This window comes from Cuculus canorus, chromosome 1, assembly GCF_017976375.1.
Source record: "Cuculus canorus isolate bCucCan1 chromosome 1, bCucCan1.pri, whole genome shotgun sequence".
Lineage (NCBI taxonomy): Eukaryota > Metazoa > Chordata > Aves > Cuculiformes > Cuculidae > Cuculus > Cuculus canorus.
In genome coordinates, this window is record NC_071401.1 from 192522582 (window position 1) to 192538342 (window position 15761).

General features: G+C 45.6%; 1 protein-coding gene across 3 annotated transcripts in view; it reads right to left on the reverse strand.

Moving 5' to 3' along the window:
- Window positions 1-11585, reverse strand: part of SLC2A13 (solute carrier family 2 member 13) — a 156716-nt gene extending 145131 nt beyond the window's left edge. For 2 of the 3 annotated variants that reach the window (XM_054057053.1, XM_054057051.1), the window contains exon 1: window positions 10976-11585. In XM_054057053.1, the coding sequence (XP_053913028.1) occupies window positions 10976-11519 (544 nt within the window). In that variant the 5' untranslated portion in view covers window positions 11520-11585. The remainder of the gene's footprint in view (window positions 1-10975) is intronic. The other variant, XM_054057052.1, reaches the window with a different exon arrangement.
- Window positions 11586-15761: the final 4176 nt, after the last annotated feature.

The window sequence follows — 15761 nt, forward strand, 5'->3', positions numbered from 1 at the left end:
AAAGAATTTGGTAAAGTATATTCAGAAACACTAAAAGAGAAGTTGACATGATTTGTGTAATGCTCTGCTCAGTGTGCGCCCAGATTTCTGCTTTATGCACCAATGATTTTTTCCAGGAATATGCCAGTCAATCATTACAAGAGAAGGGTTCTACATTACATGCCTTATTTCTCCTCCTACCCAAGAAGGACACAGAGCACAAAACCAGACCCCAGTATTCAACTCAAAATTCCTAGTCTAAAACATTATGAATGCCTATGTACAACATTTAGTCTTCTCAACCCCTTTCTTTAAGATTCTGAATTTGTCCATGTGGCTCTGGCTTTCCATCCATACCAAGCTGTTCCAATGTGAATTGGACTGGTGAGGTCAGCAAAGCCTATGATTAATGCAGGAGCTGGGAGTCCACGAGGTAAAAGACTTCACTGCTGAACTCCACAGTAAATAAAACAAGACTTACTTTTTCCCCTTAGGCAGATTCTCCATTCCTGTGCTGACACAGCTATTACTGACCTCAATAGTTCAATAATCAAGGACCTGCGAACAAACAAAAAAGGTCACTTACATGCAAACATTTGCTGAAGCGCATGCTTAAAGCACACACAGCTTTGGTCTTAACCAGTACTCTCCCCAGGATCCATCAAGTCTCCAACCAACATCTCTAAAGAAATTCACCAACCAAATCAAGAAAGCAAGCACTTAGCGGAGAGTCCCTGGGATTTTATCTCCTTAACATCATAAATTAAACAAATCTTCCTAGATGGGCAGCGACAAACAGAAAATTAAGTTCAAAACAACAGTTAGGCACAGTAAGTCCTCACAGAGCTAGAGATAACAAATACAGCACAGAGTTGAACCTTAATCACACAAAACCCCATCATAAGTAGAGTTTCTCTCCTACTATCACTCATTGGACAAGCAGACTCCAAATGAATACCAGCTCTGACTTGAGGCACCTGATACAACATCAACTATACTAGAACTCAGGCTCCCAACTCTCCTTGTTCCAAACCACACCCCAGTTAGACGTTCACAGAGGCGGCAAAAAGACTCCCTTCCTCCAACATCTCATGTAGGCTCTGTGCTTCAGTGATCTTTCTAGATTTCTGAAGCTGCTCCAGCCTAATTGTCATAGCTTTCATCAATATATTTAGTTATCTATCACATTTCCTAGAAAAAGCTCAGGAATAAGTTAATAATGTATTAGCTTCAATACAAAGCTTTTGCTTCCAACTTTCTCTGGGTACCGTTAAGATATTAGCTTTTATTTCCTTCCATAATTCCCTGGTAATTTTTCCTGTTGAATGGTAGGTTACGAAGCTTGTGCTACAACTGCCAGTTCTGCAGCACGAAATTGCCAGATGCTCAGAAGGTCAGGATCATAGAATTCTTCCCTACAGAAATTAGCAAATCCTGACTGCCTATCCACCTCTGAACATGCAGCTTTAGACAGAGTAAATCAGCAACTGTATTTTCTCCACGTTAAGTACTGACAGTTCCTCCAGCATTACAGCTATAAAAAAGTAATGGGCCATACTGCTTGAATCTTTCATAACAGTGGTTAAAAACCCCACAGAATGACAGATAACTACCAAGTTTCATAGCACTATTACATACTTAGGAGAAAAATCAATGATAATTTATGGAAGGAAAAACAGAAGGATGGGAATAGGAACTCCCCATTTCCACTGGCTGGCCTGGTGTTGTTTTTGAGGCTGAACTGCATTACGGTGCAAGGGAACAGCATGGCACTAGTGCTCCTTTTTCCCTGGACATAGCTCTGGTACTAGACTAGGGAAAAGAAAGAATACCTGCAGCTCTCTCGCCCTTGGAAGTAGGACAGATGCTACAGCAAGAACTGGCCAAACTGCAGAAGGAAGTTCAGAGCAGGGCACAAATCAAAATTAGTACTATTGTTTTCAAACAGTATGAGTACCTAAGTTTTCTTTTCTTTTTCATTACAATAAATGTGATTAATAGCTTACAAATGATGGCACTGCTCTGATAGTAACGTATCGGTCATAACAAAATGAAGTCATTTAATGACACTCCAGGTCTCCGGCATGTTTTTATAATTGCGTCAGCATGAAAGGAAAAAAAAAGTCAGACAGGCACAACCAACAAGTTGGAAGAAAAAAAAAAAAACAAGAAACCAATCCCAAAACCCTACATCCACTTATTAATTAGAGGCACAATCAGTTCAAGTTCAAATTGTTGGTGCCTTCAAGTAGGTCTAACTTCAAAGGTTTAATCTGATGAACGAAGAGTATGAGTGCTAAGACTACAAAACTACACCTGGAAAACTAAGTTGCTAAGCAAGGTAGATTGTTCAAGGCTGTGTAGGGTTTCTGTGCTGTTCTGGCACAGAACAGCTCTGACAGAAGGAATTGGAGAGAATTTATTATAAGCAATCAGAAATTAAAGACTTCCTTCCATTGGCACATGCCAGTGATCACTTCAGTAGATGTTTCTCTCAGATCAACACTTGCTGGAACATGTTCCTGCAGAACAGGCAATACAATGCCTATAAGACCAGGCAGGCTCTTCTGCTCTTTCCAACTTGGAATGCATTCCCCCAGGTTTCCACAGTCTGACAAGAAAGTGGAAGAGCTGTCACTAAACACAAAGACATCCCTAACAATTCATTTCAGCTGCTAGAAAACAATCTTCTTTTCCCAAAGTTCTTATGTCCACTGGCACATTAAAACCACAATTATAGGTTTTGTTTCCCTGAACGCTTGGAAGAGAAGCAACAATGGAGAAAATTATGCACATGAGGCTCCTGACCAAAAGAAAAGGCAAACAGGAAGGCTGTTCCTCGTTCCTGTCCATGGCAGAAAAGGTTAGCCTGCAGAAACTCCCACTTCTGGGAAAAGGCTGGAAAACTCTTGCATTAGGGCTCCTACTTATGGTATAGGTTTCTAAAGCTATTTAATTTTGTCTAGACTATGAAAACACGGGCGATTGCCAGGTGAATCTAATTTCAGATACACATTTTTATTTAAGCAGCAGGTCCTCCACCATTGCTGGCATCTTCTGGTTTTGTGTCTACCGTCTGGAGAGCAACAGTCACTTTATTACTGCCTCAGAGAGAATGGAGCACACAGCTGTATGTGCTTGGCTGGCTGTGGTTTAGATTAGAGAGCTCCTCAGTGCTATCAGTTGGCATAAGGCCTGTGAAAACTCAGATCTTCCCAAACACCCTGGCTGGCATGAGATGAGAAAGTTCTAGATTTAAGGCCTGAGGCAATTGCCTTCTGGGGAAACACCACTTCTGCCTTAAGACCATTCAGCCTTGCAGGGTGCCTGCCAGTCCCTGCGCTAGAAGCATCGGGTATCATCGAGGTTTCCACACTGCCTGGAATTTCTTCTTTTTTCTAGAATGTGCTCACTGATCTAAAACACTCATTGCAAAGGACAAGACCCAAGGTTGGTGCCAGGTGCTTCTGGAAAACGTCAGCTCTAATGAGAGCTAAGAAGCCTTTCAGATGAGCTACAGAGGGCAAGACTCCTCCAGAGAGCTGCTCCCTTACTGAACTACACTGGAAAAATCAGAAAACCAGGGGGGGTAGGAAGCAAAATATATATAGAGAAGCTGGCGTGACAGCTTCCATGTATATGCAACTGGAAGACTCATCTCTTGGCGAGGGGGAAGATGATGCTAAGGACAAGCTAAACTAAATGACGAGCCCAAGGTAAAAAGTTACATTTATCAATAAATATAATAAATAAATATACACTTTCTTTCCCCCCCTTTTTTTCTTTTTCTTTTTTTTTTCTCACTGCAAAAAGAAACCAAGGTGAGATCCCCGATTTTCAGCAGTGACTGGTTTTAGGCTCCAATGACTGTCCCACTCATCCCAGACTCTTCACAAGCTTCACACCAGCAACACTGATTATATAGATCAGATTAAAAAAACCCCTCAGTTCTTCACCAGTGAAGACATAAAATTATCCTGCAAACAAAGCTATTCATCAGGCTCATTAGACCTTCGTGGTATCAACATGCAGCACAGCCGCAATCACGCAGTTTGAGTCCAGGCAACTTAAGTATAAATCATCAACTTTAAGGACTTTGTAAGATTTGCAACCCAAAAGCCTACCACACTTTCATGAAATAATCTCTAACATTCCTAAAATATTACATTTTATAATGAATTAATACATTTAGAAATACTCCATATTCTATAAGAATCACTTAAGAGCATACAGCTGCTATAATTAATTACATTGAAGTCTATTGATAAGATAAGGAAAAAATATAATTTTAAAACCTCTTCTTCTCAGCACTTACTTTCAGTGTTTTTACTTTTTTCACTGCTTCTTGGAATATAATTCAAAAAGTACAAACTAGTACAGTCAGAATATAAATTAAGTATATATTCTGACAGTGCACAGCAGAAGACAGTAGCTAGCACTTCAGGTCTGCTGCTTGGACTGTCCTCAGATGTCTTGCCCCGTGCCTCTACTGACAGGACTGGCATAAGCTTCAGACAAACAAATCACTCAAATTCAGTTCCATCTGAATGATCTGCTGTCTATAACATCATGGGAAATGGATGGTACTGATCTCTTATTCCTGCGGCAAAGCAAACTATTTGAAAATAAGCCCACCAATGGCGACCACATGAATTTTTCATGATAGGCAAGGAAAAACTTGTATTTAATACTGCAAGCATCCTTCAAGTTGCCTTTCTGTAAGAAGTAAGAGGAAGATAAAAGCTTCAATTTTATGTCACAGATGAACAGGATGAATTGTATTTTTTCCAAAACGGAAAAAGGTACCTGAAGTACAATAGGAATTATGTTTTCACAGAACAGTTTGACCAAGTACAAGGAAAACAGTTTTACAAAATTCCCATGTTTTAAAGACAGAAAAAACATTTCAAGGTTTAATAACTATTCGAATTTTTCTAAGTTAAACAAAATCAACATCAAAAAGCCCAAAACAAAGGTTAAAAAAAGGAAAGAAATACCACCTTTATGACTTTAATCGGTTTCCAGAAGAATCAAAAGTGAAAAGAATCTCTTCGAAATATTACCAAAGGTAGCAATATTTATATATAAATTACTGATCTTTTCATATTATGCCATCAGATAAAAGAATAACAGAGTTGGTGCTTGTTGGCATGACAGTCATACTGAGCATAGCACTGTGCATCCTGTCCAATGCACACAAAAATTAGAGGACTTCAAAAGAAACAGTTTTTCATCTTATTGTACTCCTGGTACCCTGCAAGATTACAGCTCCAGTCAGAAGCTAATGTATGCTCCCAGATGCTTTTGCACAAGAACAGATTAAGCTCTTAAAATGCAAAGATCCAACCCTGAACACACAGTAATCTTCTTAGCTACAGATCCTGGAAACTTGGGTGAGCATCTCTGGTCAGCAGCAGTGCAAGAGTCTATTCCAACAACATGGCTATTCATCTCTCCGTTCCCCACCAGCCCTACTGCAAACTTATACTAACAAACCACTGTCTCTGGAGGCAGAAGTATCCTGTATGAATCTCTGAATTGAAAAGTATAAGCATCTGCTAGAAGCATCACAGCATACTTAGAGACTGAGGGCGACTTTCTCTTCCAAATTCTACTAAGGTACAAAATCCTTTAAAAAAAAAAAATGGTGGACTCAAAAACAGACTGAAGGTTGAGAGCTTCCCATGGGAGGCTAGGAGGTGACAGGAGGGTGGGAAGAGGAGACTGATCTGTAGTTTTTTTTAAGACAAAAATACACAACACCTGAAAAAGCTCAGTAGCACACTAAAAAAAACCAAACAAACAAACAAAAAAAAAAAAACTAAAAAGACCGAGCACATATGTCCTCATCTTTAACAGGCAACAGGCCATACCGGTTATTTTCCAGTATGCTGACAGCATTCATGGTAGTCCAGCTGCTACTATGGACCTTTACTTAACCACTGCAATGAGAATACGGAACTGGTGCTATGTACGCGATTCAAGTCCTTTGGTTAACTTTGGTTATTTTTGTTAGTTACTACTGGACCTTACTGTCAGCAGAAGCCAGTCCCACCAGGGGAGCCCTGAACCATATGGCAGCACTTTCCACTCCCGCCTAATTCGGTGTACAATCTTGTTTCCTCTGCTCAGAAAATGACCTACATATGCAGTAGAAAGATGGTACAAGCACACTACATATGTCACATTCCAATACAGCCTTAAAAATAAAAACAGTACAGATATCTTGAGCACAAAGCAAGCACTGAGCAGCAAGCTCACTTTGTGGAGATATATCTCATATAGGCAAAAGCAGGGGTCAGAGAGAGGACAAGGCATCCAACCAGTCAGGTCTCCACTGCAGACCTAGAAACAGTACATGTACACACAGTAGTCCAAAGAAGTAACTCTGCTTTCACAAGGAATTGGGTAGCATGTGCATTAAGTAACACCTAAGCCACATGTAAGAAAACAAAACACTGAAGAACTGATCATTAATTGAGCACCATCTATTCTGCACGTTGAACAAGACAGGATAATCAAATCATCCAGCTAATGACTGTAAATCAACTCTGCACAAGCAAGCTTAATTCTGTCACTTTCTCCATGTAGCTCAAACAGCTTTCCTTCCACAGCTGGTATGTAATTGTTCTTGAAAAAGTGATCTGAACAGCACACTACCTGAGATACCACACCAACACCCACGTACATCAGCTGCAGGCTTAAAACCTTCAGCATCCTCAAAGGGCAGAAGGATAAACTGCTCTCCTTGCAGACTGGCAAGTCGTTGAAACATATCTGGTCAATGAGTTCAGAAAACAAAGTGCTTGTAATGTTAGGGGATTGGACTGATTACAGTCTAAGCAAGAAATGACTTCGCAAACATGGCTATTTATTATCTTTTCTAGCCTCAATTACATTTAGTCCCAGTGGTTACTCTACTCACTCTCCACCTTCCTTCTTTAGCAGAATTAGCACTTACCTACTGCCAGGTCTAGCTCTAACCTCTGGTGCTTTTGGCCTATCCTCATACTTCAGGACAGACAGGGATGAGCCAAGTGAAAAATGTAGCTTTCCTGCCATGCATGCAAACAACAGCCACCAACACAAAGGAAACCTATGTTGACCCTCAATCGCGTACCAAGTGTGGCTGGTCACCGTCCAGCGGCAGGCTAAAGCCTTTAGCATTATCAGATGCACAAGGTCCAAATATGCTTTGCACCAATGCCATTTTCTCCTAGCTAAGCGCCACTGAGCATGTGCAATCCAATTTCCTAAATGTCTGAATTTTGTCCACATTTGCTGTAATGAGCATCCATCCAAATACTGCATCCCTGCCATCAGACTCAGCTAAATTCCTAAGGAGTTAGGGACATCAGAGTTACTTGGAAAAGGTCAGTCGTGGGGGAGGGAATGATGGCCATAACCTTGTTCTTAAGCCTTTTTGCCTGAACCCATCACAAACTACATATTCAGAAATTCAGACTTGAAGAGATCTAAGGACATTTTAAGTTCATGCTGAGCACAGTTTCCCTTTTTGCAACCTCTATATTTTGTATTTCCACTGGGGGGGGGAGGTGGGAAAGGGAACATAACTGTTTCCAGACATAAAAATCCATTCAACATTTGCAATAAATGGGGATTTTGGCTTGTCCTTGAGAGAAGGTCTTAATTTTCCAGAAACATCTCCTGCTGTCTGTAACTGCTGAGAAGAAAAGTTCTTCTATCTCAAAACAGCTCAGTGGAAAATAGCAAGAAGTGAACTAGACAGACAAGTAAGAAACGCTTCTCATTGCAGCATCTTTGAAAGTTTAACTGTAGCCCTTTATAAACAACCACAGTCAAGAGGAAAACGGTCATTTTCTCACACAGACACAATTAACATAGATCCACACTGTAGGAGCCAGGGTGGAACAAAGTGCCACAGGTAACTATCACTGGCACCTGCTCACCTGCTTCTACAGCACCACAGTACTGCCCATAGCACAGTCATTCACTGATTAAATGTAAGCAAGTGCACGTTTCTGAAGTAGATCTCTTGATGTGCAACTGGCAGAAAGCTACACAAAAGAGATCTCAGAAATGTATAGAACTATACACAGTCAAGAAGTTTCTACTAGTTCGCAAGTAGGAAAGCATTTCATAACACTACCTTCCATTTCAGCCCTTCACACTGTTCCTGAAGAGTCATGTTGCTGAGCAACCTCCTTACACCAACACTGTGGGCAGCAAAACGATAGTCAGAGGGCTCCAAGAGAAGAAAGGGAAGAAACTGGTTAAAAGTTCCATCAGTTTCCAATGCCTCCATGAAATTATCCAGGCTCCCTCTGGTGGACGATTTAATGTAGACTGTTGCAGTTTGTTGTACGAGAACACTGTCGAACCACATTTTTTTCCATTGTAAAATATACCTTGTTAGGATTGGACTCCAGTTTTTGGAGCCTCTTATGATGCTTCAGTGACAGCAATTTAAGGTAATGCATTGTTTCTGGCCAGAAGCTCTATCACATAACGAACAACCTTTAATAAACAGGAGAAAAATATCATATTTTTAGAATATATAGTATCTTTGTGTTTCAGAACGTCTCAGTCCTTATTTCAGCTCTCCAGCGCCACCATCTCTGCCCCTGATGTGGAAAGAGGCCAAAGAGTGATATCTCTCCCCAAACCACACAAGTGATCTATGGATGTACAAAAGCACAGCCTCTAGTTCCAAATTTCTATTTCTGTGTTTTATATGCTAATTATATTAAGCCTGAAGTCTCATATCCCTCCAACAATACCAGTGCCATTTATTTGTACCAATGTAAGACAGTTCCAACATGCCTAGGTATCTCTCTAAAGGACACACACACACAAGTCAAACTATCCCTTTCGGTGTAACCAGCTACAGTCAAGAGAGAACCTGAGCAGCTTTACAAACACAAAAAGATGTCAGATATTATATTTTTAGTACCAACCCCTATGTGTATGTCCTACACATTGCCATCAAAATACCTGTTCTACCACCTCACACCCAAATTTAGTTTTCTTGTCTCCTGAACATCAGAGCAAATGATACCAACATTCTGCAGTCTCAAGTCTTGATTAAAAAAAATAAAATATATAAATGTAGAGAGGTAGCATTTGAAAAATAAAAATTGACCACTCAACTTGGGGTAGGGAAACTGCAGCCTGAAGATGATATCCCTTACTGTACAGGAAAATCAGCATGAGCCCTTTCAAGGATGGAGCCAATTTTTTTTCTGACAGCTTTTACTATGACTCACTAACTTTTTTGCCTTAGTAAGACCACAAATGGCATCACAGTGTGTCTGTAACAGGCCACAGAATTCAAAAAGTTATTCAATGGCTAAGAAACAAAACTTCACCCTGTAGAGAAAAAAACATGCCTGATTCTCAATGTGTTCTCATGCTTTTAGATAGGATGGGTTGCAAGATCACAGTAAGAAAGATTTACTTCTTTTTTTATATACATTCTGTAGTCTAAGGACTCTGGATAACCTCACAGAGCCCGTCCCAGGTGATGGATATAATCCAAATTACTGCCCAATAGGATAGCAGCTGAAGCGCAACCAAGAGTCTGGGGGTACTTAGGACATAACAGGCAGAGAAATCAGTCAAAGGTTAGAGGAAACACTCACCATCAATTCACCTCATTTGGGACAACTACAAAGTTTTGTCAGAAGCTCCTGCTTAAAAGTTATGCATCGCATATAGGAAGGTAGCCTACAGCAGCAATTCATGTTCTGTTCTGCAGGATGCTATTATATGAAATTTAAAGCTTTCCAAAGCAAGTGCCATCTCATTCGACCGGAGAGATTACTATTTTGTCCCAAAGGCATTCCTTTAGCACCCATGGAAGAGCAAAAAGCTGCGCGGGGAACCAGAAGAGGCATTTACATTTCAGCAAGGCGGGCGCGCTCCCCTCCTCGCTCCCAGAACCTCCTGAACGCAAAGCTTGCGGCCACCGCCAGACCGCCCCGAGGATGGGTTCGCAGAGAGGGGGCGAGACCCCTGTCCTCTGCGGAACCCGCACCCCCTGTAACTATAGCCGGGCGGGCCGGCCCAGGCACCGTCCCGTCCCACATCCCGCCTCGGCGGCCGGCAGCCCCCTCCCCTCGGCTCGGTTCTGCGTTTCCCTCACCAGCCCCGAGCCGGGCTCTGCCTCAGACAGAGCCGCGGACCCCTCTGGGAGCGGGACCTCTACTTGGTTCTGCGCTTCCTTCGCCACCCCCGAACCCCTCCAGCCGGGCTGCCTCGCAGATAGAGGCGGGTGCCCTGACCTCGGCTCGGTTCTGCATCTGCCTCGCCAGCCCCGACCCCTGGGACCGGGCTGCCTTGCACAGACAGAGCCAGGACCCCTCTGGGAGCGAGACCTCTGTTCTGAATCTTCCTCACCAGCCCCGAGAACGTCGGGCCGGGCTGCCTTGCACAGAGCCGGGTTCCCCGGGAGCGGGACCTCGACTTGGTCCTGCGTTTCCCTCGCCACTCCCGAACCCCTCCAGCCGGGCTGCCACGCAGATAGAGGCGGGTGCCCCCTCCCCTGACCTCGGCTCGGTTCTGCATCTCCCTCGCCAGCCCCGAACCGGGCTGCCCGGCACAGAGAGAGTGGTACCCCCTTCCCCGACCTCGGCTTCGGTTCTGCATCTCCCTCGCCGCTCCCTCGCCCCTCGGACCGGGCTGCCTTCCAACACACAGAGCTGGGAACCCTCTGACAGCGGGATCTCGACCTGGTTCTGCATCTCCCTCGCCATCCCCAAACCGGGCTGCCTCACACAGAGCTCAGTTCCCCCCCGACCTCGGTCCCGCTCCCCCCGCCTCGAACCGGGCTGCCTTACAGATAGCAGCGGGCGCTGCCTCCCTTGACCTCGGCTCGGCTCTGCGTTTCCCTCAGCGCTCCCTCGCCCCTCGGACCGGGCTGCTTTGCAGACCCAGCCCCGGGTCCCCCTCCCCTGACCTCGGCCCCGCATCTCCCTCTCGCCCCGCTCCGCAGCCGCGGGCCGGCGGCACTCACCGATGCCCAGCCCCACCACCACGCGTCCCCCCAGCAGCGTCTCCTTGTCGCGGGCGGCCGCCAGCACGCCGGCCCCGGCCGTGAAGAGCCCGCTGGCCAGCAGGATGCAGGGCCGCCGGCCGCACAGCCCGTTGAGGACGCCGCCGGCCAGGGCGGAGAGCGCGGCGGCGCCCACCGTGCCTGAGACGAGCAGCTCCTGCCAGAGCGCGTCCAGGTTGAGCTCCCGCTTGAGGAGGAGCAGCGCCCCCGACACCACGCCGGTATCGTAGCCGAAGAGGAAGCCCCCCAGGGCGGAGAAGACCGACACCACGTAGACGAAGCCGGGGGTCTCGTCCTGCTGGAACTGCCGCCGCGCCGCCCGCTCCAGCTCGCCGCCCGACGCCGCGCTGTTGAGGCTGGAGCAGGACTCGGCGGCGATCAGGCTGCGCTCGCCCGCCGCGCCCGAGCCGGCGGAGCCGTCCGCCTGCCGCCGCCGCTTCTCGCCCATCAGGTTGCTCAGGCTCCGCAGCGTGTATTCCACATTGTCGCTGGCCTTGCGGGACATGGAACGGCCGGGGGGGAGCGGGGCTGTAGGGGGGCAGAGGCGGGCGGCTGCCGGGTGACTCCGGCTGCGGGGCTGGGGTTGGAGGCACCGCCTGCTCTCGCCGCGCTCAGCCGGGCCGCATAGTCCCCCCGCCGCCCCACGGACTTAAGGGGAAGTTGCCGCCGCGGCCGCCGCTCCCAGCGCCCAGGCGGAGCCGGAGGCGGGGGCGGGCGGGGACAGCGCGGGGACCGGCCGCGCCCCGCCCCGCTCCGCCGTGGCGCCCGCTGCTGCGCAGGCACCGCGTCTGCGCGCTGAGGGCGGCCCCGCCCGCCGCCCGCACGGGGGGATGCGGGGCGGAGAGGGGAGGGGGCACCGCGGGGTCCGGGGGAGGGCAGCGCCCTGGCGGGGACTGTGCTCCTGCCGCGGGACGGGGCTGCGGAGAGGGGGGAGAGCGGAGTCGGGGCTGCGAGGGGACGGGACTGTAGAGCTGCTGGCGGGGGGGCTGCGAGGGGACGGGGCTGCGGGATGGACGGAGCTGACGGCGGACGGGGACACGGGGCTTCTAGGGGCCGAGGCTGCTGGGGGCGGCACGGGGCTACCGGGATGGAGACGGGGCTGCGAGGAGACGGGGCTGTAGGGCTGCGGGGGCGGACGTGGGGCTCCGGGGACACGGGGTTGCCTCCCTGCCCCGCTCGGCGCGTTGGCGTAGGGAGAAAGCGCGGCTCGTTTAATAACGGGGCCGTTTGAACGGAGACCGAAGTTAAGGTTCGCGTTTGTGATTTTCTAAAGTGCTGGGTGACAAAAAAAAAAAAAAAAGTGAAAATTCCGAGCCGTTGTTGAGAGAGGGACCGGTTGGTCGCCGTATGGAAGGAAAGTTTGGAGCTTGTTCCCGTGTTTGTGCTTACGAGGAGCACAGCGTTTTGATAATTCCTTCTTGGTGTGGTTTGGTTTTCAGTTAGTTCTCAGGAAGATGTGATACAAGAAGTAGTTACTATTACAAAAAGTGGAATATTTTTGGTTTAAGCTGAAGTAAAGTTGCATCTAAGTAATTGTCTTTATTGAAAGTTAGGCAGAATGTCCCTCTGACAGCACGTTGTCTTTCAGACAGCTTTTTTTGCAGACACTGTTCATTCTTTGGTGACGACGTCTTGTGTGAAGTGTGATCTGTGCGGAACAGCTTCCTCTTCTCTAATCCCCTCTGTTTGCAGTCTCTCCCTTTCTCAAATGCAAGGTCAGGCAGAGCTGGAGCTGCCTTAGTAAGAGTTTTTACTGTTGTGATGTTCATAGTAACATTGAAATTAGTCCTTGGAAAGTAATAGAACATGCATAAGATTTCTGGGAAAATTTATTCATATGCATGTAAGTGGGAAATAGATTTTGTGACCAGCCCTTGTCTCGTTGCACATTATTGATGGAGATCACTCCCTCATGTTGCCCAGTCTGATAAGGGATGCTTGCTTTCTAAAACTCCAAAACAAGTCTTGGAGAGTTTATTTGATGGCATTTCCTGTATTAGATACAGACAGAGCTGTGGCCAGGGGAGCCCTTTCAAAGGTTGGTGGGAGCATGGAGAGAAGGGCCCATTCCTCAGGGATCATGTGTGCACATTGCAGAACCCTTGGGTTCAATACAAACACTGAGGGAAGACGGCACATCGGGATACTACTATTTGTTCTCCATTGTATATAGAATGGCAAATATAAAGTAAACAAAATTTTCATTCTGGCTTCTCTGTCTGCTGTCAAGATCACCCTGGTGAGACCAGCCAGTAGATGGAGGATGTCAGTAATTAGTTGGATCGCTTATTCCCAGTACTAGTCACAGGTACATGAATTTAAAAATTAAAAGAGGGAGCAAAGTCCAGCCTGGCCACCTGCACACAGCCTCTTTGGTGGTTTGCCCCTGCCTCACAGCAAGCTGCAAAATGCAAATGCCACATAATGCCAATGAAATAAAATGGTGAGTTAATAACAGTTGTCTACGTGTTTTATCCTGTTAGTGACAGGTGTGGCACTGAATAAATGCAATAGGTCAGCTTCCGTGTTTGAGCATGTGAGAACCCTGAACTAAGTGTTAACATTCAGTTGCCTTTAATCAAGATTTGGATAATACAGTGTGATTGGCACAGAGCGTTCATTTTTCCTGGACAGACCTAGGGCCTGACCCAGCACTAGAGCAAGAAACAGTTACAGGTTGTAGCATCATGAATGAAGTTACCTTGTGCCACAAGAAACTGTCACCTGAGGGACACAAGCAAACTGGCTTACATTTCTACAGTGTCATCAGGAGAGAGATTTATAATTTTCCAGAAGTCTCTAAGCTCAATACTTCTTATATGTAAGGCCCAAATAAAAAAATGGGGGGAGGCAATGCATGAAACATGAAATATTCACACCAAATCCCCAGCCAGCTAGAAGGAATCCTTTCACAGAATATTTGTCACAGCATCTGGCTGTCACAAAAACAACCTATCTTTTTAACAGCTGTCTCGGAAATCTGCATGTTACAGTTAATAGAGATTCAAGAGAGCTAACAAAAAGCACTTTTTTTCCCCCATTGCTGGCCCAACACAATCACAAACAGACATTACTTCTCATCAGATCGTGGTGTAAAGCTTACTTAAAAGGATTCTCTGAAGAAACAAAACAAAGAAGTTCAGCTGTGGGACGTGCTACACTGAAGGCTGACTTCATGAGGAAGAGGGAGGATTTGTTTGATTTGTATGTAGATTTTCATTATTGTGCTTATCCCTCTGTAGTACTGGATTTTTTGGTAAGAGCTGACTTATAAATGATTTGGCACATGTAGTGAGTATGATTAGTAATATAAGACAGGGGAAGGGTCAGATCCAAAGAAGGTTTGGATGGATTTTAGGCGGAGGGCAGGAATAATGACAGGATTGTACTGCTTTTCTATTGTTGATACATGACATAAGTCAGAAGATGTCTTCCAGAAAACTACTGAGCTCTTTGTGCCTGTGCCCAGAATTCCCCCAGGCCTGCGTAGCTGGGACTTTGCTCCTGTCTCTTTGCTGGCATTCAGGTGGATGAGTGCCTAAATCTGCCGGGGGTTTCGGTGCAGCCAACATGCACAGTAAGATGCTGTAGATCTTTTATGTGATAGCCTAATGGTTAGTAGCCTGATTTAGGAAGTGAGAAATCCAAGTCACAGGTTTGCTTCAGACCAGGAGGATTTAAATCTCTCTCTTGCCTCCCGAGAAGATTGTAGGTTAAACTGGGAAAAGATGGGTTCTTAAAGGCAATGGTGTTGCTGCGTGGACAAGAATGTAAGAGCCTTGGGGTGAGGTAGACAGTGAGGCAGAAAAGGATCTGACTGTATGGCAAAAGAAGGTCCAGCTTTGACAGTGCTGATTATATTCTTTACATGAAGCCATGGTTACATTAAAAAAAGAGAATAATACAAGGAGCAAACCCCTAAACCAAGAATTCTTCCCATCTCAGTCAACGCTAAGGGGTAGGAATGAGAGCTTCAGCCTCATAGGAGATTTAACAATACAGTGTGCAAGCTCTTGTGTTTTTAGGCGTCTAAACTAATTTTTTGTTCATTGGTGTTATGTTGCCTACAACTCTCATAAGCAACACATTATTTTGCCACAGAGTTGCCATCTAAGTTGACAGGTACCACTGTGCTGAGCTGAGGGAAATCACGTAGCTGGATATGCAAAAAAAGATCAGCAAATACTGTGTATGGCAGCAGGAGTTTAAGTTATTTCTGAGACTTTGGAAAAGCACTGATAGTAATGCCAAAACCTTTTCTTACAAGTTAGGTTTGCCTGTGGTTTTCAAGATTGAGAAACCTTTTCTCTACGGAGAATTATACATTATCAGTGTAAAAGGAATATGGTTAGGTACCACTTTATTAAAAAAGTATTCCATCCCTCTGATGAGACACAACCCCTGATACTGGATCACACCAGTTTGATGACTTTGCAAATATATGTTTGTAATACAAGATTGGGACTATAAGGAATACTCTAATTTTTAAAAAAAAGAAAACCAGGAACTGTAAGTATTTAACACTAGAAACAACTTGAAATAAGCGTATTGCCTTAAAACTTCCTTTTGTTCTGAAGTCCATCTTATTCTTGCAATGTTGTTGGGTCTCTTTGGAAAAAAGACATTTTCAGACACATTGCATAGTTTTCTGATCACTGTATGACATTCCTTCTCTAGCCATTCCTGCTGTCTTGACAGTCGTTTGTTTCATTCCTCTGAATGTATCTATCTGTTCAGTTTTAGTTGT